The sequence below is a fragment of the Micromys minutus genome (assembly GCF_963924665.1).
Source record: "Micromys minutus genome assembly, chromosome: 14".
In the NCBI taxonomy this organism is placed as follows: Eukaryota; Metazoa; Chordata; class Mammalia; order Rodentia; family Muridae; genus Micromys; species Micromys minutus.
The window spans coordinates 4154874-4176431 of NC_137983.1; the positions used below are offsets into that span (position 1 = coordinate 4154874).

General features: G+C 40.4%; 1 protein-coding gene across 5 annotated transcripts in view; it reads left to right on the forward strand.

The window, feature by feature from the left end:
- PSD3 (pleckstrin and Sec7 domain containing 3) overlaps window positions 1-21558 on the forward strand; it is a gene marked incomplete at its 5' end in the record, with an annotated part of 409927 nt that overhangs the window by 298344 nt on the left and 90025 nt on the right. The window contains one exon of one of the 5 annotated variants that reach the window (XM_080929049.1): window positions 9012-9170. The exons of the other annotated variants lie outside the window; for them this stretch is intronic. Coding sequence (XP_080785175.1) covers window positions 9012-9170 — 159 coding nt within the window. Of the gene's footprint in view, window positions 1-9011; window positions 9171-21558 lie in introns of those variants that run through there. 5 annotated transcript variants of the gene reach the window in all.

Sequence of the window (21558 nt, forward strand, 5' to 3'; positions counted from 1 at the left end):
CAAGCCAACAGCAAGACTTCATGTGTCCTTTCTTTCCAAAGGGAACCCCCAAATTCCATCCAGGGATGGATGAAGAAGAACAATAATCTAGTAAACCTTTCTTCACCCTCCATACACATAGCTCTCACTGCAGATAGGAGTCGGTGCTAGTCAACTTGTAGGTAGGTAATTTGTCTTGTTTAGTAACCCCCTAAGATGGATCTTCCTTTTTCCTGTTATAGACAGTAGCATTGAAACACTCTTTTCTTAGAGCCAGTGTGCATAGTCTCTAGGCTGTAATTCCATAGTGAATAAACTGAGGAAGAGTACAGTGGTTGTGACTAGCGTTAAGTTTGAAAGATGATACTTTTCAACTTCACATTTTGGTGCGGGCTGTTGAAGTTTTTCATCATTTTTAATAATCATCCGTAAACATTATTTTATATATGTCAGTTATTATGTAATGAAAATGCCTGCTGAAAGAGAAAAAGAAAATTTCACTTGATGTTTAGAGGCCCAGGCATTAGTAGATGCCAGTATCATCTTAATCTTTGTTACAGAGCCTAGATTTAGGAACTAACTTGCTTCATTATTCTTGTAAGACTTGGCCAAAAGGACAATTGGATCTCAAAAGAATGCATCTTTGAGAGCATTCAAGGTCCCGTCTGACGCTCTGTCACTGCACAGACCATGCTTACACAGCTCTATGCTACATGCTTTTTTTAACTTTCCATAACGTGATATCATCTGCACTAACCAGGATTCTTGGCTCCCATAGAAAGAGGGGGGAGGGAGGAAGGGGGAGAAAAAGTGGGGGGTTAAGGTTGTTCCAAGTGATGATTGTTTTCAGAATCCTAAGTAGGAGGCAGACCTAAACCAATGTAAGCAGACAATAGAGGAAAATATCATGTCCCTTTTGTGGACATATGAGATGGTTTCCTTTAAAGACAACAACGTGCTGCTAACATACAAGGACAGGGTCTGTGTACTACGTATGAGTAAAGTGGGAAGATTTCACATTGAGTCAGCTGAAACCAGTGAACATCTCATCTAGCATGGCAAGTTCCTGCTCCCATGTGGCATATTTTTCCTTGGTTGTCACTGTGTGCTTATTTGTTTGTTCATTTCCTTGCTTACACTGTTTGCTTTCGTGTGATGTTCAGAGAATTTAAGAAAACCTTTCAAAACCAACAGTCAAGCCAAGATGCCAACACCAGTGTCTTTGGTATAGAAGACTTGTTATTTACTGCCACCATGGTATAAAAAGTTAAGCCATAAATCTGTTGGCTTTGTTTCTTTGGTTTTTTGGTTTAAGGTTACAAATTTCTAGATGTCTTGGTTCCACTGGAAGCCAACAGATACTGTAGGAGCTTATGGGGCTAAAGAGGAAGCTAGAAGCAATATCAGTAAGTCAGACAAAATGCCTTTGAAAGAGCTCCTTCTCTCAACCCTCTAAAGGACTGGCTGAGCATGGGACCCTTCACGTGTAGCACCTGGCCTTTACCTGTTTAGGAATATGAGGTAGTTCTCTTCTGAGCCCGCTTCACGGTTTTTCTAAACCCTTCAGGAATATACTTGAGGGCAAGCTGATACTGGTCTAAACTTCTACCTAGACGTTCTTTTTGTGGAAATGGATTTGTGAAACCCAAAGTATTGTTTTAAGACTTAATAGTATTTTTTTCAACCTTATGACTTAAGAGATAGAAAAAGAGGAAGAAATAATAATGCTGATGCTGATTCTGGATGGACCTACTGACTGAGATATTTGAATAGCATCTACCCAGCATAGGCAATTGGCTTATTGTGCTTTTTGTAAAACCAAGGACTTGGATACAGAAAATGACCATAAAGTGGCAATTTCTTGTGGTCTTCTGTGATGAACAACTTTTGTCCCAGCTGTTGTTATACAGTGGTGTTGCTGTGAGTAGAAAGCAAAACTTTATGGAAGTAAGCAGCAATTAAATAAACTCCATATTCTTCTAGACCGCTGGCTGAGCCTTGGTGCCTCTGATTTTACCCTGTGCAAACATTAAGGTTGTAGTTAGGGAATATCTGTGGATAAGGTGGCAGTGGCTCATCTCGTTCTCATGCTGCAGTTCCTCTTCCATTGAGTCTCCTGGGTCTCTCAGCCCCTCATGTTTACTCTTCTCTCCTTCTCCTGTGCCACAGGAGTGTTGCATATCCTGCTCAGGGTCTCCTCCTTTTGCAGTTTCTCCTTCAGTCCCATCTCAGTCATCATTTTCTAGTTTCTTCTGGGAAATCAATTCTTGTTAAGATCCGGATGGGTTGGAGTCTTTTCAGAACATTGCATGTTTCTTTATTACAGTATTGACAAATTTACTGATTTATCTTTGTTTAAGGGATTGATTATTTAATCAATGATTATTTGATTGTCTGTCTCTGTAGGAAAAGTATTCTGCCTGCTTTTGCATAATAATCAGTTCCTAGCACCTGTAATAGTAAATGAGAGAAATCAAAATGTTTAGCAGGATTAAACATGTTTTGTCATTTGCATTATAGAGACTGTAAGTACTCTTACTTAGCATCTAATGGGAAGCATTGTGTGTGTGGGTGATGGTTAATTTATATTTTTAACTTGGTTGGATTGGAAATACAGATTTAATGAGTCTTTACATTTCCAGGGAGAATTTACTGAGGAGAAAAGACCACCCTGCATATGGGTAACAATTCCCTGGTTTGGATTCAGAAACTGAATAAAGAGTGAAAATAAAGCCAAGGATTCTCCTTTCTAGGGTAACAATTCCCTGGTTTGGATTCAGAAACTGAATAAAGAGTGAAAATAAAGCCAAGGATTCTCCTTTCTTTGCATTCCTGATCTGCCCAGAAGTGGGCTCACTCATTACCACAAGAATATCCGCTGTTCCTGCTGCAGTGCCGCCCTGCCATGATGGACTGTCTTTCCAAAATGGATGATTTCTCTGCTCAGTTGTGTAGCCAGGTTTTATAATCACCAGGAAGGGAAAATAAACTAACGAAGATTAAAATAATTGACTTAAAAACATAAACAAACTATTCAGAAATCTTGATGATGGATAGAATCCTTAAAGGATTTTTTTTTTTTTTTTCTGATAGATAAAAGTGACACAGAAGAAAGACGTGTACTCTGAATAATGCTTTAGGGAAACAGGCACGTGGAGTTGTTTTCTTTGATTGACAGTTTATTGCATGGGAGTATAATTTATCTCTGTTATGAAGCACCATGAGGGCAAGCTCTCCAGTCATTTCATTTCCTCATAGACACTGTGGCTGGCATGTGTTAGGCCTTGGGAATGTTTATTATTGCGCTGGATGGTGTAAAGAGGTAATTATGGGTAGCGTTATTGGATTAGCCTCTGGAACAGAACATTTTCTCAGTGCTTACTACCCCACATACAATGAATAGCCTACTCACCTTGGAGAAAGAGCTTTGAGGAGCTGGCTAGCCAACTTTTGTATTTGCATCTTACAATTATTCTGCTACAGCATGAAGGTCACTTTATTCTAACAAGAACTTATGATTTCCAGTATGTAGAATAAGTTGGTTTACCTATCCGCCTCAAGAAAACCCGTCACTCTAGGATAGGGTAGTTTGAGAAGAAAATGCTAGTTACACAGAGCTGCGTCCTAGTTATAGGCTTCCTTGGGCATTTTGCTTGACTCCTAACTGCCAAAGCCAATGTGTGCCTCTGATCTAAATAACTTCACATGGATGGCTTGGTTCAACAGGAAAAATACTTTTTTTTTTTAATTTTGGGACTCCTTCATGTTTGAACATGACCACATCATTTAATATATAATTAATATATAATAAAATATTTAATATATAATAAAATGTAAGAAGGTTTTATTTAAAGGAATTTTCCCCATATAGTTGCTTTGTATATTTCAAGAACAGATAGAACTAACATGGGATGCTACAGGCAGGTCTGAGTTGGCTGGAGTGAGGCAACCATTCCCATAGGTAAAACAGGCCACAGAGCCTGGGACTTCCAATGAGCAGTCTCTTCAAAGATGACTTAATTTTAGGTTTTTGTTTACATCTTGATTGTTTATACTTTGGGAAATGTGTAGTCACCCTGTGGGCAGAATTTTCACATTGGTTTTAAAATGAGGAAAAGTAATTTTTTTTAATACAACACACACACACACACACACACACACACACACACACACACACACACGAAGCTTGCTCAGCAGCCTTCTGAACAAGAAAACAAAGGCAGACCGTTGGTAGAGGACAAGACTGTGTTTTGTGAGACATTTCTAGAGCCCTGGATTAGTAACAGAGGCTAGGGTCAAATTGGGAGACTAGTGTCACCTAGCACTGAGATCCAGCACAGGCTGTGAGTGTCAAGTCCATAAGGTGCATAAAGTGCTGGGAAAAGCTAAGCGGCCACATCTGCTTATGTTCAGAATGGCAGTGCTGCATCAGCTCGGACGGTGTGGACAAAGACGGGAGGCATATGTTTAGTTTGGTCCTTAGATGCGACAGTGTTCACTGTAAACATGCATTGTCATTGATGGTGGTAAGTATTGCTCTTCAGAAGGATGACTAGTTTCATGATCTCACAATATTTGGAAAGGAAAAGTACCCACTGCACAGAACCTTCCCTCCTACGGCAAGGAGCAGAAGAGGCCACGTTTCACATGGTGTGTAAACTAGTACTGACAGAGCCAATTTTCCACGTCTTCTTTCCATAACTGTTTTCTAAGTTTTCATCTCCATTTCTGAGATTTGTCTCCCCAAATCCACTTCCATTTCATGACAATCATTTAAAGCAGTGGTGTGATCTAGACATGTATGTTTGTGGCATGTTTAGCTTTTAAAAGACAAAGAGTGTAGAAAACAGCGTATTTACCCCTCAGCCCTCTAAACAATCCCTCTGGTGTTAGAGAGTAAGAAACCCTGTAGCAACCAGGCCCTGAATAAGTCACTTCAAGTTTCTATACCTCAGAAATACTCATCTTGAAAGTGAAGAGGTTGAAGGTGATCATTTCTAAGTCCAAATCTGATGGTGAGTTTGAATACAAAGGATTAGTTTAAAAGATTATTTATTAGCAACTTTAAACAGCAGTTGCTTTTCCAGGATGGTGGCTGTGTGACAGCTCCAGAAAACCTCAGCCCTCTATCAGATCAGCATTTTGTCACTTCACTCTGCCTCACTCTCAGAGTGTAATCTGAGGAGCCTAGGGAAAGAAACATGGGAGCCTTTTGAACTAGGGGATTATTAAAACCACCATTCTGTTCTATAAAAAGGCTACTCTGACCCTGGCTCCCGCCCACATTCTGAATCCTGCTAAGTCTCTAGAAGATTGATTCCTACAACTCATTTTCACTTTGTCTTCTCTCCAGTTTTTATGACTGAACATCTCACTTTTCCTTCATTTAGCTTATGCTTGCCTTTGGCAGTTTGTTTTGGTTTTGTTTATTTGTGTGTTTGGCTAATTTTCCAAAAATTTTAGAAAAGAGGGAAGCTTCCATCTACACACCATGATTGCTTTGGCAATTATTCCTCTTGAGGTCTGTGAGCCTTTAAGTTCCTTTGATACTCCAAAGGAATTTAGTGTTGCCTGGGCACTATTGTAATGGAATGATTCAAAGCTGTGTGAGTCATGTATGTCCCCACTACCCATTGCCTACTAGGCACACAATAAAAATATGTTTAATGGGGTTCATTGTAGTTGTTTATTATTATTATTATTATAATCATCATCACTATTATTAACTAAAGCCTCTTAAAGAAGATTTATGGGACGTGTGCAATAGATATCATCATCATTTGGAGAAAGCATCAGAATGTGAAGTTCCAACTCACAGCCCTCTAGTTAATAGTTTCTCCTAGCATTATGTTCTGTTCAGGAAGTCACCTTTGTTTTTTGCTGAAGCTTTCATAGAAAGTTATTTTTTGCTGTTAAACAGCTGTTGCCCTCTAGGAGGCAATGCCTTTATTTTACTGCATGGAGTCTGCATAGGTTATCTAACGTCTAGAAGAGGCAAGGCCTTAGAGTAAGCCGGTGCAGAACAGAGCCGTGTGGTATGTCATAGGGCATTTAGTTGTAAACTATGTGTAGTCATATCAAGACAGTGGCAGTAGCAAGGAAGTATGGGACAAAGATAGTTTGTTTAAATATGATATAATGCGTCTATATTTCCTGAAACCATTTTCTGAGTCTATTGTAGCAAACAGCAGTAAACTAAGCCAAAAATATGGCACCAGTGGAACACAATATATTCATATAATGTAATATTATGTGATTCTTAATGAGTTAGATAGCCTTATATGTGGTTAAATACATAGCAATGATATCTGTGTTTCCGTGAGATGCCCCTGAGATGTGAATGGACGTATGCATACAGTGCGTAAGGGTGGAGTCACTCTGGAGAGATGCATATGAGGCATGCAGTGTTTCTGAATAGAGAGACTAGGCAACCTGAATGGGGAGGGCTTCGGTTGCATGCTAAGGGTGGGAGTGAGGATTGTTAGGAAGAGTAGCTAGTGGCAATCTCTTTGACAGTTAACCCTTAGGCTGACCTTGGATGGTGAGAAGCCATCTCTGTAGACTGTGAGGGGGTGAGGGGGGAGGCAACTGCTCCTGGAAGAAGGGCAGCAAGTGGGGATCACGGCATACGGTTGAACAAAGAGAGGCAAGCCCATATTCAACAGGGTTATGGAGGCTGCCGTCGGCACATTAGCCTGGCACGGGGACACGGGTCTGATTGAGAAGGGCGGTGACGGAGAACCACAGCCAAAGGACCCTGAGAGCACCAGGAACCCAAAGAGCTAGGAGTCTCCGGTGCTTCTTAAGAACACACGTAGGAGGTTAGAGACACCATCTGCTCTTAGTCACTGGACCGTGAGGGCCATTGCAGTGGTGTCTGTCACCATACAGACCACGTTATGTGCTTTGGAACATGGAATGCAGGGTAGGGAAGGAGGACAGCTTTTCTCTTTGGCTCTAGAGAGCTCTGCTGCAGTGTGAGGGAGATGATGCCCTATCGTGTAGCACAGCATGCACACTTGCATCTGTGTAAAGTATCCTAGACTGACCATCCTCATCTGTACTGGTGGATGGAGTTGTAGGTATTGAACAGATACAATTGGTTATTACTTTTTACAGGCCACGGCTAAAGCCAGCTGGGCAGCAATGGGGCAAAAATAAAACGTTCCTTCAATTTCTCCCCGAAGTGGAGCTGAATGTTACGCTGTAGGATACAGCTTTCTCTCTCACTGTTTTTAGTAACCACTTTGGTAGAGAAAAGAAAACCACCTGAGGAGAAATTCCAAAGCCACCTATGGAGACTGGCAAATGTCCTAAGGCTGAAATAAGTGCTGCCTGTTTTGCCCTCTCTGAGGAGACTCCACTTGGGTGCAGGGTGCTGTTGTGTCACAGCATGGCTGTGGTTGCACCTTGAGTGTCACACTGGCCACATATACTTACAGCATGCTCTCACTGCTGTATTACATATTACATATTACAAATGATTAGCATAAACTATAAAGCCATTGCGTCCTAACCGATTACTTGAGGTGAGAAAGGTATGCCTCAAAGAAGGCAGTGACAGCATAGACTCTGAGCTCCATGCATGCCTAGAGGCAGATGAGCCCTAAGATCTTCTAAATTTATTTTCTATTATTATTTTAGACCAAATTCCACTCACAGTTGTCAGTGTGCTTATGGAGCAGTTGAAGCCCTGGGGCTTCAAAGAAAGGATGGGGACAGTGAAGGAAAGTGGAACATGGCCTGTCATGATATCAAAATCAAAGGCTCCAGAGTTCCCTCTCCCCGGGCTGGTTCACAGAGGGCATAACAGCACGGTATCTTAGTGTCCCAGTATATCAGTGCCTGGGTGTATACTGCATAGATGTCTCAAGAACCGAAAAGGGAGTGAGAGTTAAAGGTCATAGGGAATTGAGGCAGCGGTTTTGGCAGAATAATTTTTACATACTGCTTTTGTTTTGTTAATTTGTATTAATACCCAAATCAAGACCTGCTGCTTCTGTGACACCCGGCAAGTCTGCTGCCACCATTGTAGACATTACTGCAAAAGCAACTTTGCGTGTCAGAGCTCAGTGTATCTCAGTTTATAACAAGGTCCAACTTGTAATTCATTCTCAGAGAGCAGCCGGTTCCAATTTACACAGAGCATTTGTGGCTTTGGAAAAATGTCCTTGTTGATCTGGATTGGATTTATTGATCTTCCTCTAAGCCATATGTAATACCCCTCTTCCCCCTAACTCTCAGTGTGATAAGGAGGCTACTGATACCCTTCTGCATTTGCTGAGCAAGTCAGCATCTCCTGTGTAAGCACCAGGCTGTAGCTTTCTAAGGTCATAGGAAGCATCTAATTCTTCTGACCAGCAACAATTTAAAATAGGAAAGAAAGGAAAATTATTGATTACCAAGATGCCTTTGTGGCTAGCCTCCTGCCACAAGCCTGTAATTGATTGAGCCTGGTGACACCCTGATGCCCGTCTGCATTTCTTTTTCCCTTTCATAAATGTGGCTCCGTCCGTTCTCACCACAGTGGTGCCTTGCAGATTACTCTCGACTAGTATCTGCGGTATCTCTGTTTTGTTGTTGACACTAATGAGATTACTGCACAATATCACAAGAGAAATGGTGTTGCTATTTGGAATGTTAATGAACTGCTTGCTTGGCCAATTGCCATTTGTTCCCGAGTGGAGTGTGAATATGGTGTGTGTGTGTGTGTGTGTGTGTGTGTGTGTGTGTGTGTGTGTGTGTGTGTAAAAGAGCCGAGTAGCAGGGGTGGGATTGCATTTTTTTTCCTCTTTGCAGCCAGTGACGTGCCGTGCCTGGAACAATCAGACTGGCTGCAAACAGGGTAGTTGAAGAAGCTGGGGGAGGCAGCCTGGTGCTTCCTAAGCTAAGGCGATTGATCGCAGAGCTGCTCAGGAGCTGCTCGGAGCTGCTGGAGTTCACCTGGCAGAGTTCCTTCAGCATTAGAGCTTTGTAACCGGTAGAAAGTGCCTTTTTATTTCTCCAAACCTATTCCCTGATAGACCTTCAGAATGATTGGCGTGAATAGTGTTCAGAGTGCCAGCAAGGTGCGGGTGAGGACCTCAGGTTCTGTGAAGTACTCCCGGGAGGATTCTATCCGGCGGCAGTCCCACCGGTCAAAGTCTATGAAAATTTCCAACTCCTCAGAGTTTTCCGCCAAGGAGACCAAGGTAAAGAAATGCCTTGTTAAATATTATGAACAGTTGTATGGTGGGATCGCAGGATGCTATGCAGTCTGCCAGTGTCTGTGATATACAGTGACAGGCTGAGAAAGTAACAGGAGGCATAAAATGGCTCTGAGATAATCGGTGGGATTGGGTGAGCATGGGGTGAGCAATGATCCCTGAACCAGACAGGAGAATTGCTCGGCTGTGCAGCAGTTTGCACAGAGCCAGTTTGTGGAAGAGAAACTGGTGGTTGGCATGGTGGTCGTGTCATAGTCTCAGAAAGGTTGCCTTGACAAATGGCTTTTAGTGTGGCGTATTTTTAGAACATCAGGGATGTAGAAATATCTTGTGTAATTTTTATCTTTCATTGAGTTCATTTTTGTCTTCCGTCTCCCAGTCTGTCCCCCTCTCCCTGTCTGCGGAGCTAATGTAGACAAGTGACCCTGTTCTGTGTGCTGTATTCTTGCTGTGTTCACTGCCAGGTGTGTGTCACTGGGAGAAATCCCTTCTTTTGTGATCCTTGTGTATGTATGGGCTGTTGCCGGGCTGCCATTAATAAAGCCCTGGCGTTTCGGTGACTCCGAGATAGCAATCTGGGTTCCTGTGGACTGCGAAGGGGGTGATTACGTAGTGAAGTGGGCATTTACTACATGCAACACACTCCTGAGATTCCTCCCACCGCCATCTGTGTAAGCAGGGCACTCAGAAACACTCCCACTCCACAGGTTTAAAAATGGAGCGATGGAATCATAGGACCACAGAACTCTGGAGCTGGGAAGGGGATGATTCTAATAAGACCCACAGGCTTGCGAATGTGTAGGAAAAGCCTTGGGAGGTGGATGCGTATCATTTTAGCCTTCACATGGGTTCTCTCCAGACCCGCTGACAGTGACATGGAGCCTACCCCCTTCAACCTTGTCCCACTGCCCTCCTCGCCTGCTCCCTCTCAGCCTCTCCGTCCTGTGTCATTACAGTATTGAAAGACTTTGGTCCTCACAGGTTTCCCTGAAAAGAGGTAGGTGATGGATGGTGACTTAAGACATGCTGGCCCTCCATCCCCACCTTACACTGGGTACAGTGGAATGTGACCCTGTCAGCCATCAGCAAGTTATCCGGCTCTAATAAGTTCACAGGTGGCCTTTTCATGGTCATTTTAAAGTAATAGTTTTAGGAAGAAACATGTATCTTTTGGTAATTTTTTAATATGCTCAGAATGAGCATGTCTTGGTTCCTACTGCAACTGCTGTGTGACCTCTGAAGGTAGGATGGCTACAGTCTCCTGCTGACGTGAGCCCCACAGGTTATTACAGTGTTAAGTAGACTTGGAAGGGCGTGCGTGTGGTGGTCAGGATAAATATGATATTTACTTTGCAAAGAACACTAACTTAGGATCTCTGAATTTTATTTTAAAACTCATTTTATTTATAACATGTGGTCAGAAGCCCTGAGAAGCAAGAGGTCTTCATTGGGAATGCCTTTGTAGTCTAAACTCCCACCCTGATGGAAATTCATTCTTTTCAGTACCATTGGTTTAACTTAGAAGCAATTGCTCAGAATTAGGTTGTATGGGTTAATATTGGAAGCTAGCCAATGCAAGTGAGCAGATTTATCAAATGCCTTTTCTTCTGTGTTTTATACAGTTGCAGACACTCCTATTTGATAGGGATCTGTTCACTTTGAGAAGAGTATTGTATGCAAGCTCTTGATAGAATTATAGTCAAGTGGCTATCACATGACTATAAATGTAAACATATATATATATATATATATATATATATGTAGATATTATATCATCTCTTGAGTTCTGGGGTGTTTTTTTTAAAGAATATATCTAAGGTCTTAGCTCCCAGACTCTGTCTGTCTCCCTGTTATCTCGCCCTGCCTCTCTTCCTTTTGTGTGGATTCCATTTCATTAGAATTAGAGATTAGATAGATTAAACATTATCATTCATTAGCAAATTTTGTTCACTAAATGAAGTTAATTGAATATGCTGAGCACTTGTTCCCTAAAGTAATTAACTGAATTTCATTATGGACAAGTGTAATTACATGGTAACCTATGTTCTTCTCTGTGCTGCACATATTTTATTCAAGTGCTAATAGTTAACAGGATTATTCACCTGAGTTGTATCTAGTACTAAAATTTTATGAGTTAAAAGCAAATCTGTGTTTTTCTCCTGTTATTCAGTTAAGTAGCATTTTTTAGTTATCTGACTGTTAAGCAAAAAGTAAAAGGTGTCTGACCCTGTGATAGGAAAGTTTATTTTCTCTACTTCATCCAACTCTTTCCTCCAGTAAAGACAATATTAAGATAACATTAATTATCCAAGATAGCCTCTAGGACTGACTTCTCTCCCACAGCACTGCCTAGCTCATTCTAGAATAAGTATAGTAGTTTTCAAATAGTTTGATTATATGTTTTATACTCTTGGGAAACCGTCATCTCAGACGTTTCCCAACCTCTTTTTTGTTGGTTGTACTGCAGGCCTCACTTTGCATCCAATTTTACATTTTGTCTTTTATTTAAAGAAAGTTTTAAAAGGTTTCTGAACAGATCACTTACTTATTGCCTTAAATTAAAATATTTTTTCAAGTTTTTTTAACTAAATATTTTAAGTGAAGAAATTGAATTCTCTAACTTTTGTGCATCATACTAAGGCAAATCATTTTACATCCCCAAGAAAATTCTGTGTGTTGTCCTCATAGAACTCACTGCTCTTCCTTCACCCCTCCTCCCCTAAACCCATCTACCCTCTTAAAAGTGATGGAATCTTTCTTCTGAAGAATATGATTTTTCCTTTTTCTGGATAATGTCTGTATCAAATTCTGGAACAGATACAATGTAGAGTATACTTAATGTTAGTGGTTTTTGAGAAGGGTGCGCGTACATTTGTGGAAAGTAGTGTTAATTATCAAAGTATCTCATTTATGAATGCATTCAATCAGCTGTCTTTTAACTGTCTGATACCGGTAGAGTTTCCATTAAGCCCACTGGCCATGTGAGGGCACTACAGACCTTCCTGCTCCCAGGGTCAACTGGACAAAGTAGACAGAAATGACAGTTTGGAATCATTTGGGGATATTGATTCTTGGCTTCTGTTCTTTATCCTGTCCATTTCCGTGTTTATCATCGTGCAGGCTCTCGAGTGAACGTCAGGTTTCACATGTGCATGTTGGTTACCCGGATCAACATGCTAATTTAAACCTCACTTCCACATTCCCTCTTTTCCATCTGGTTATATATAAAAATACATATAAATTATATGGTAAATCATAGGGTATTTTTGCTTGCTTAGATTAAGATTGTAAAAGCTGGTGTTCATGTTTTGATTTGTTTTTATGTACCCAACACGCACCAAACATATTTACCTGGGCCAAACCTTAGCTTGACAGTGTCATTTTCTAACGCCATGTGAGAGCATGAAAATAACACGCAGAGCTGAGCCACTGAACAGCATCACACTAAGACGCTCATTGATGTTGCATGAATTTAAATGAACTGTTTAAAAATGTTTTGTTAAAGTGGCAAAGAAACTTGAGACACAACTCATGAAACCCATGGTACTTAGGTGGTACATGGTGAAGAGATTGGCCATCTGCTTTGTGAACCAAGTTCTGCCCATAGTGTGGGTTTTCCTCATTAATTATCGCTGTGCATCTGTCCCCACAAGTCATTTATCACTGAGACTTACAGTAAATTGCAGTTGATGAAATATCCTTCTTCTGAGCAAGGTTAAGTCTTATCATTTTGATGGACTTATTCTTTCTCTGTAAAAAGAAACCCAAAGAGCAAGCTACCTTCAAGGAAGGTGAGTTTCATAGCATTGTAGATAGGTTTGGGCTCCTGGAGATGTTAACTGTAAACATGTGAAAGAGAAATGGAAGTGCTTTGCCAAAGTGCTGCTTGGGAAATGCTTAATTCATTGCTTTGTAAAACATGCTGCAGTAATATTGAAAGGCGCCATCAGCTCTATTCTTTCCGTCTGCAAAGGACTTGCTTGCTTTTTCTTTAGCAGTCCTAGGTAAATGCTAATCACTTCTTCCTCTGTGAGTCAGCATTGTACACAAAGGAACCTGAACAGGTCTTCACAATGCTCCTTTGCTACCTCAAATGTTAGTGGGAGGCTTGCAGACTGATGTCATGTTTTGTTTTTCCTGGATCATTTTTTTTTAAGACAAAAATCTAAATCTGGGAAGAAGATTCACATCTGCCTGTTTAAAAGTATGTCTTGTGTAATTTGAAGGAATTATCTTCTCAGTTGATCCTGTCCTTGCATAGATAATATATAAATAATACAGATATATAACAAAACATTACATATTTAAACTCTGAAATAGAAGCAGAACATATTTCAGCCCATGTTAGAGACAGTTGAAAGCGTGTGGAGATGTCACACTGACTGTTACGTCATGGGGTTAGCAACACCATCAGTATTAGTTAAAACCTGGCACTGTGAAAGGATCAGGGGCAAATGCAAAGACTGAGACAATTTTATCCCCAAAGCTCTTTGGTTACATTATGTTTACACTATACTTGCTGTGTTCTAGGAAGCTACATGTTTGTTCAGTGTGATTCTGCCAGACTAATTAATCCAGGTGTATTAATGTTGTTTTGTTTCGTGTTTCCCAGGGTAGACTTTAGGATGAGACCAGGCTTGCTCTGGTGGCTTGTCCCACAGTCTGTGTCAGTATCAATAAGTATATATCTGCCTCAGGACTTGCGTCAGACTTGTTAAAACGCAAAATCTTGTCTGCATTTTGTTTTATTCTTGAATTTCCAAGCTGGCTAAATGGCTGGGGTTTTGTTGTTGGGTGTGTCCTCCAGCTGGGGTGCTGAATTTTGTAAGTCCTGCGCTGTTTTCATGTGCGTTAGCACCTTTGCCTCCAGGATGTACGGATGACTATTTAGGAGTAAGTGTTGAACAAACTATCCTCCTGATTGGGTGACACCTGCTGACTCTTGAACAGAATTAAAAGCAGATCCTCCACCATCACAGTTTGATCCGTTTTCACTTGAGACAAGGACATTTGGTAATGTGTTCAGTTCGAGTACCTCAAAAATAACTCTCACTGCCAACCTGTGCTGTTGTTCTGCTGTTCCTGTGAGTAGATAACCCGCTCACTTCCACGTAGCATCCCGGTCTATACAGTTGCTCTTGTCAGAATCGAGGGAGGGGAAAGGGAAATCTCTCATCAGGATGAAGAGGGGAAAAAGGACATGCTTTCAAAAGTCAATCATTGTTGGAAATCAAGAGAGTTAGAAAGGGAATGTAAGAGGGCTAATTCTCTAGCATAAGCCCTTTCCTTCAAGGCAGCCTGCTGGACAGAGCCTACCTGGCTGAGTATGCCAGGTCGTGTTCTTTCGGGGAACACACACATATGTACATGTATGTATGCATGTATCACAGACATACATACATATGTGTGTGGAATATATATTAATTCATAATGGTGCAGACATTGGGTAGCTGAACATGAAATTTCCTCAACTTATGAAATTTCTCTGCTATCACTGAATGTTTGTATTTTGAATTTTGCATTATCATTCCAGTGGGTCACTTTCGTTATTACTTTTTTAAAACCCAGTTTATCATGGTCTGGCAGACACATATTTAAATGTAAGATCTGCTGATTTCAGCAGAATTTGATCTTGGCAGTAAATTTTTTGGCATGCTTCATGTCAAAATTCTATGAAAATTACCAAGTGGGACCTGGTTTTACTCCTGCTCTTTTTATGATCTGCTGATGTTTGGCACTTCCCGTTTTGCTTTTGAGTGAGAACTACCATGAGATGTCAGCATGCTCCTTGCTGGACTCTAGTGTGATTAGTCAGAAAATAAATGCTATTTAGCCATCCAGATAGTTCCATCTTGCTGATTCAGGCTGGTTTACTAGACTCACCTGCTCTTGAGCACACACCCACTGGACATGCCTTAGTGTTCACAATAATCACTAAGACTTCAAATCCTAGAGCCCCTGCAGCTCATAGCAGGGGTCAGTTCCTGCTGTTTCATTGAGGTGCTCTATTAAGATCTCCAGAATAAGGAAACGTGGTGCCCTTGCTAACTGTGTGCTTTGAGAAATGAAGCTTATAGTTTTAAGTTATTGAGACAGGATTGTACAGCCCCGTCTGGCTTCGAACTCTTGATCCTTCTACCTCAGTATCCGGAGTGCTGGGATTATCATTGTCACCATGCCCTTGAAGAAAGCAGCTGTTTACTGTCACTAGAGGGATAAAGACAGATAAAATGCCAAATTCTTTGTGCTGATTTATGTTGCTGTTCACTCCACTTTCTTAGAAACATTCAAGTAGGAAGACTCTTTGATTGGGCAGTGTTTGAAGGGCTTTTTTTATGGTTCATCAACCCCATGCTATGTTCTTTTATTCCACAGATAAATGGTGTTTTTATACAGACAAAACATAACCATTCTAATTAGTTTAAAGAAACAGTGCCTTTATTTTTATTCCTGGAAAGACTCCACTGAAATCTTGAGGGTGGAAATGACAAATCTTTAAGGACAGGGCAAATGATAGCATCGGTCCCTAAAGAGGTCAAAACATCTGACAGCTGGAAAGTTATCTACTTACCTCAGCCCTGCGGGTGAGAGAGTGAGCAAAACCGCAAATCTAGGGATGAAGGCCCTAGCTACCCTCGGGAGCAGGCCCTCAAAACAAGATTCCTATTTTTAGATCTTTGAGTTAGACATTCTAAGTGCATCCCCTACCTGGTGGTCATTGACCCTCCCTTCCCTGTCTTCGATTGTCTTCCACACTGAGTTAAGGACAGGCTCCAGCCGCCATTCAGACCCGGCTTGAGGCCCACAGTGAGACCCCTGTGTGGAAAATAGCAGCTGTGAGTGAAACGTTGAAATGTTTCACAGAAGGAATCTCTGCCCTCTCTCCTCCCTCAGGTCTATTTCCTCAGAAGTTAGAAGACCTGTATCTAGTAAACAGGAAGTTGGGGAGCCCAGCAGGAGGGGGAACCCCCAGGAACATGATAAAGGGAAGCCCTGGACTACGGATCTGTAGATGGAAGCAGGCAGTTGAGACAGGGAAGAATGGAGGGGTCTAGACTTGGCGCTGACTGGACACCCGGCATCGGCTCTGCAGAGGTGGACATGGGAGGTTGATGGGAGGTAGTGGAGGATTAGACAAAGGTTCCCAGGAAACCCATCTAATGACACCAGCAAAATGCAGGTTGATTAATTATATGATAAAAGAAAAAGTTTACTTTAAAAAAAAAACACTGTACTGTACCACATTGCTTCGCTATGATTTCTATCAGTATTGTTGTTGTAACATAGACACTCAAAACTGATGATCCTCCAAAGTGTGAGGGGACATAATACTATTTCATTAGGCAGGAGAGAAGTATTTGTGTTTATAACATGTGTGTGCCATGTATATTTATATAGAGAAATACGTATTATATATTTATATATATATATATATATATATATATATATATATATATATAATTTGTGTTAATGGAATGGTGTTAATAAATTGTGTCCTTTTATCTTAAAAATAATTTTATCTTAATGAAATGAAAAAAATGACAATTATGTATAATTCCCCAAATTTTATTTTGAAAATTCTGTTGTTTATGAAAACATAATGCCTAGGATCTGCTGGATTTCAGTATTTAATTCATCTGTATTGATTGTTTTAAATAAAATCTGTGTCCATTTTGATTTGTCTTCACTGCTTTTTTCTAATGTATGGAAATGGCAGAGAGCAAATGCCAGGCCTTTGTTCCTTCTAAATGTTAATGTCCTCTGGGATTGTTTCTTTTAGGAGCCATTTATTTAAAAGGGCTCAGTTTGTTGCCCAAGAAAATAGATTTTTAATAACTGTGCACATTAACTTTATGATCATGTTCATAATCATTAAATATAATTGATCGTTTTTCTTATGTATTTAAAATACTGCATGTAATTACATGGTCATTTGAAGTTTGTGTATCCCTTATATTTCGGGTTGTAAAGCATTCTTATGGCTTCTGCCTGCTGCCTTTCAACAACAAGGGTTATCAAAGAGATGATCTAACAGCAGATCATGGCAAGTGCTATCTAGAATCATCTTTGAAAATGTAGGTTATAGTCATATTTTTAAGCAAGGATTAGCTGTCCAAATATAGACAGGTTTCTGATAAATAGGACCCAGAAGATCAGAGTGAAAGCAGTAGAAGTGGAGGCAGGGGGCTGGCTAAGATCACAGTGAATTCAGGGCTGATGGAGAGCTGCAGATGCTGAGGAATGTTTTAGAAGTCAGTGATCTGCTCATATTCACCGAGACTGTAATTATGTACAATTTTATGGTAGGCTTTCGGGCTGTAAAGCTCTCTTCATAAATCACATCGACATAAGGTGTCAAGCACCTTGTCTCTAGCGCCTATAAGGAGTGGGAGAGAGATGAGGGTGCTGTTATACGTTCCTGTCATGCCATCTGCATTCCAGCCAACTAAAAGAGAATGCCTCCTCTTCCTGGGTTACATACCCTCTGCTGGAGAACGCGTTGGTATCGTCATGGCAACTCCATTTGGGGAAATGGTATAAAGAGAATATAAAATATTCAACTAAAAATAAAAGGAGCCTGGAGCCTGACTCCTGTACTTGATTTTTTTATTCTTAAGGTCACCAGATTTAACGAATATGAATGAATCCAAAGCAGCCAGATAAATTCAGGTTATTTCAGATCACAATTTTTTTTATATCTAATATAAAATTTGGGGGCACACTTACAAAATAAAGAAGTTATTCATTGCTCATTCAACTTAAAATTTAATTAGATATCCTGCTTTTGATCAGGCACCCAACATCCTGCAGCAAGTACTAGGCCCTCTGGCTTCCAGATTAATGAAGTTAAATAATCATACTGACTTTGTAAGTTACAGGTTTGAACCTAGCTTTGCTCATTTCTAGACCATTAAGTCTGTATTAATGACCCACAGTGATACTTGAGGTATTTAACATTGTTATCATTGAAGGCCATGCTTTCTCAGCAAGGGTTTAAGGAAAAAAACAAAACGCTGGCTTCAAGATAATTTATGGAGCGTTGTCAGGACTAAAGCTAAATAGACCACATTTGAATCTACCTTTCTATTTTGTTTTCTATACTTATTTTATCTTATAAAATACATATATTTATACTTTAGTTAAGTGACTTATATGTGGTGTTAGAAACTTAACAGTACAGAGCATTGTACACTAAAAGCAAGTCTGTCCTATTCCATCCCTAACTTGCCCTCTCCAAGAACAGTCAATGGTGACGTTGTAGTGACTCGTCATAATTTTCCTTTGTACCTTTATGTATTCACATTCTTTCAGAAAACAGACTTTGCTTTACTACTTACTTTAATAACACATTCTAGTATATTTGCTAAAACTATATTTTAATGAATATTTGTGGATATCATTGTATCTCTGGTGCTACTATTGGAACAGTTTGTTTACTCGGTTTTTAAATTTTATGCTTAAGTTATGCAGAAATGGGCCACCTTTTCTCATAATTGAGGAAGATAGCGTGATGCCTTCCTATTCTGCCACCGCTGTCATCAGCCTGAATCACATCTTTGACCTAAACAGCGGGTTTTTGGCAATTCTCTTTCCCTCTTGCCTTCTTTAAGCTCCCTGCAGATGCATGAATTATAGCAGGACACTCATTTGTTTAGAACAATCCACTTGTTGCCCTTTGATAGCCTAAACACTGAATTGTTCTCTAGGACCTGCTTGTCTATTTCCCAGCATGCAAAGTTTTCCACTCCCAAGGCCCTCTGTATCCTACCATATCTGCTCAGTGTCTGTTTCTGTCCCTGGGGGTTTTCCCACTTAGCTATACCTCCAGCAGCTCACCCCTTTCTTCCAGACTTTGTATTGCATGTGGGTGGTGTTTTACCCTTCCTTTGTGGAATAATATTCTCAGGCCATCTAAAATGGATCCTTCGGGTTATCTGATTTTCATCATCTTAAAATAAATAACTGATAAGCCATCAGAGATATCAAAGTATATTTACATTTTTGTTACATTATTTTCTGTTTCCACCTAATAGAGATCTAAATACTTGGTGTTAACCTCTGGGCATAGTATTTGTTACCTATGTACATAAGTGAATGGCTTTAGGGAAAGATTACTGTTCAGAGTAAGGCAGGCGTGGGGCATAAATTTGGGATTTCATTCTCCACATTAGTTTTTGAGACAAGATCTCTCACTGAAGCTCAGCTGATTTGGCCAGAATGTCTGTGCAGCAAGCTCAGGGATCCTCCTGTCTTTTTCTACGGAGAATGTGGGAATGTTGCACCCAGATTTTAAAATAGGTACTAGGAATCTGAACTCGGGGTCTCCTGCTTGCCTGACAATCGCTTTATTTGCTGAATTGTCTCCCCAGCTTCGATTTGGAAACATTTAGTAGACAAAATTAATCAAAAAAAAAAAAAAAACTGTAAAGAATGAACAGGGAGTGTTAGGTGGACACGGCAACATTCCTGGTGTATGATTCAAGCTTCTGAGGAGCTGACATTGAACTTGACATCGGATCGGTCACGAGCACACGTCTCCAGTCGTCACAGCACTGTGGGGGAATTTTCTGGAGTTGATGCTTATGTTCTGTAACTTAGTTGGAATGTGTTGTGTCGGGTGATTGCACTTAATAGAATAGCATTTAAAGGTACAGTTGGGATTTGTAGAGTTGATCTTGTGTCAGTTAATCTTTAAAACCAGTGTAAGCAGACATTGAAAAGCTAGTGTAATGCTGGGGTGTGTGGAAGTGAAATGTACTCATATCCGTCACGTGCTTCTTCATTGTGCTTTTGAAACAGGGTCAAATGTACCCCCTGTGCTTGCTATGTAGTCCAGTGTGGCCTTGAGCAACTGTTTCTCCCGATACCCTCTCCCAAGTATTAGGATTACAGGGACTCTCCCCTGTCATTCCTGGCTACTGTGTACTTCCAAATATACTGATAAATAAAATAGAAAGATGCATGGATGGGTCATAATTAGGTGATAAAACAATTTAATATTCCTTGTAAATATAGTCCGTGAGTATATCTGTTATAATGTATAATAAAATTACAGGGGAAATAGATATTTTATTCATAAAAATATATTCCCTAAAGGTAAAAGTTTTAACCTAGAATAAGATAGATAGATAGTATACATTAATTTTGAAATCCATATTTGGAATTTAGAATAAGATAGTAATGCTGCTAGTTAATGATAACTCTCTCTCTCTCTCTCTCTCTCTCTCTCTCTCTCTCTCTGTGTGTGTGTGTGTGTGTGTGTGTGTGTGTGTGTTTGTGTGTGTGTGTGTGGTAGTGGGTAGTGTAAGAAAATGGATGTGTGTGAAAAACTAGGAAAACATCCTGTTTTATTATTTTAATATCCAAGTAAAATCATAGACAGAGAGCTAAAGAGAACCAAGGAAGGTAACTTATGTCATCTTCTCAGGTTGCATATATAGACAGCAAAGACCAGTCTATTAGTTAGCTTTCCAATATTGCTGTGACCACATTACAAAAAAAAAAAAAAAAAAAAAATTAAGAACAAAAGAGTATTCAGCTCATAGATACATAGGGCTCTGTCCCTAGACACTTGGCCTCATGAACACATACATTATGAGAGTACAGCATCTTCTTCACCGTGTGACACACAGGAAGGAACCAGAGTACAGTATAACCCCGATGGACAACTGCCTCCAGTTAATCTTCCCTGGAACTAGGCCTCATACCATAGTTTTCACCACCTCCATTAATACCAGCGTTTGATGAATCCACCAACAGATTAACCCAAGGGCTGAAAACGTGTTACAGTTGGTCTTCATGGAAAAGGACCTGCATTCGGGTCCCTTGAATCCATGTAAAAGCTGATTGTGGAGGTGCATATCTGTAACTCCCAGTACTTGGGGTGGGAAGGAAGTGGGTGGATCCTTGGACATCACTGGCCAGAAGCCTACCCTAACTGATGAGCCATAGTGTGTGACCCTTCTTCAGAAATGGTGGAGAATGATAGAGGAAGATGTAGATCTCTGGTCTCCATGAACCCCAACATGCACGAGCACACGCACACACACACACACACACACATACACATACACATACACACACACACACACACACACACACACACACACACATGCACACGTATACAGTGTGGGGAGCATTATCCAGTTTGATAGCTATACTTTATGATCAGAGACTTTACCATCTTAATTTGTCTCTGGAAAGATTGTCTCAGAAAGTGTGTTTGACAGTCAGGATTCCATCAGGTAAATTAAATTATCAGTTTCAATAGACAATTTAGAGGCAGCTGTCCCACATCTACCTGTGTTCTTAGCTTCTTTACTCTGGATCTCTTTCCTATGCATTTTTCTATGGAAACATAAATAAAACAATG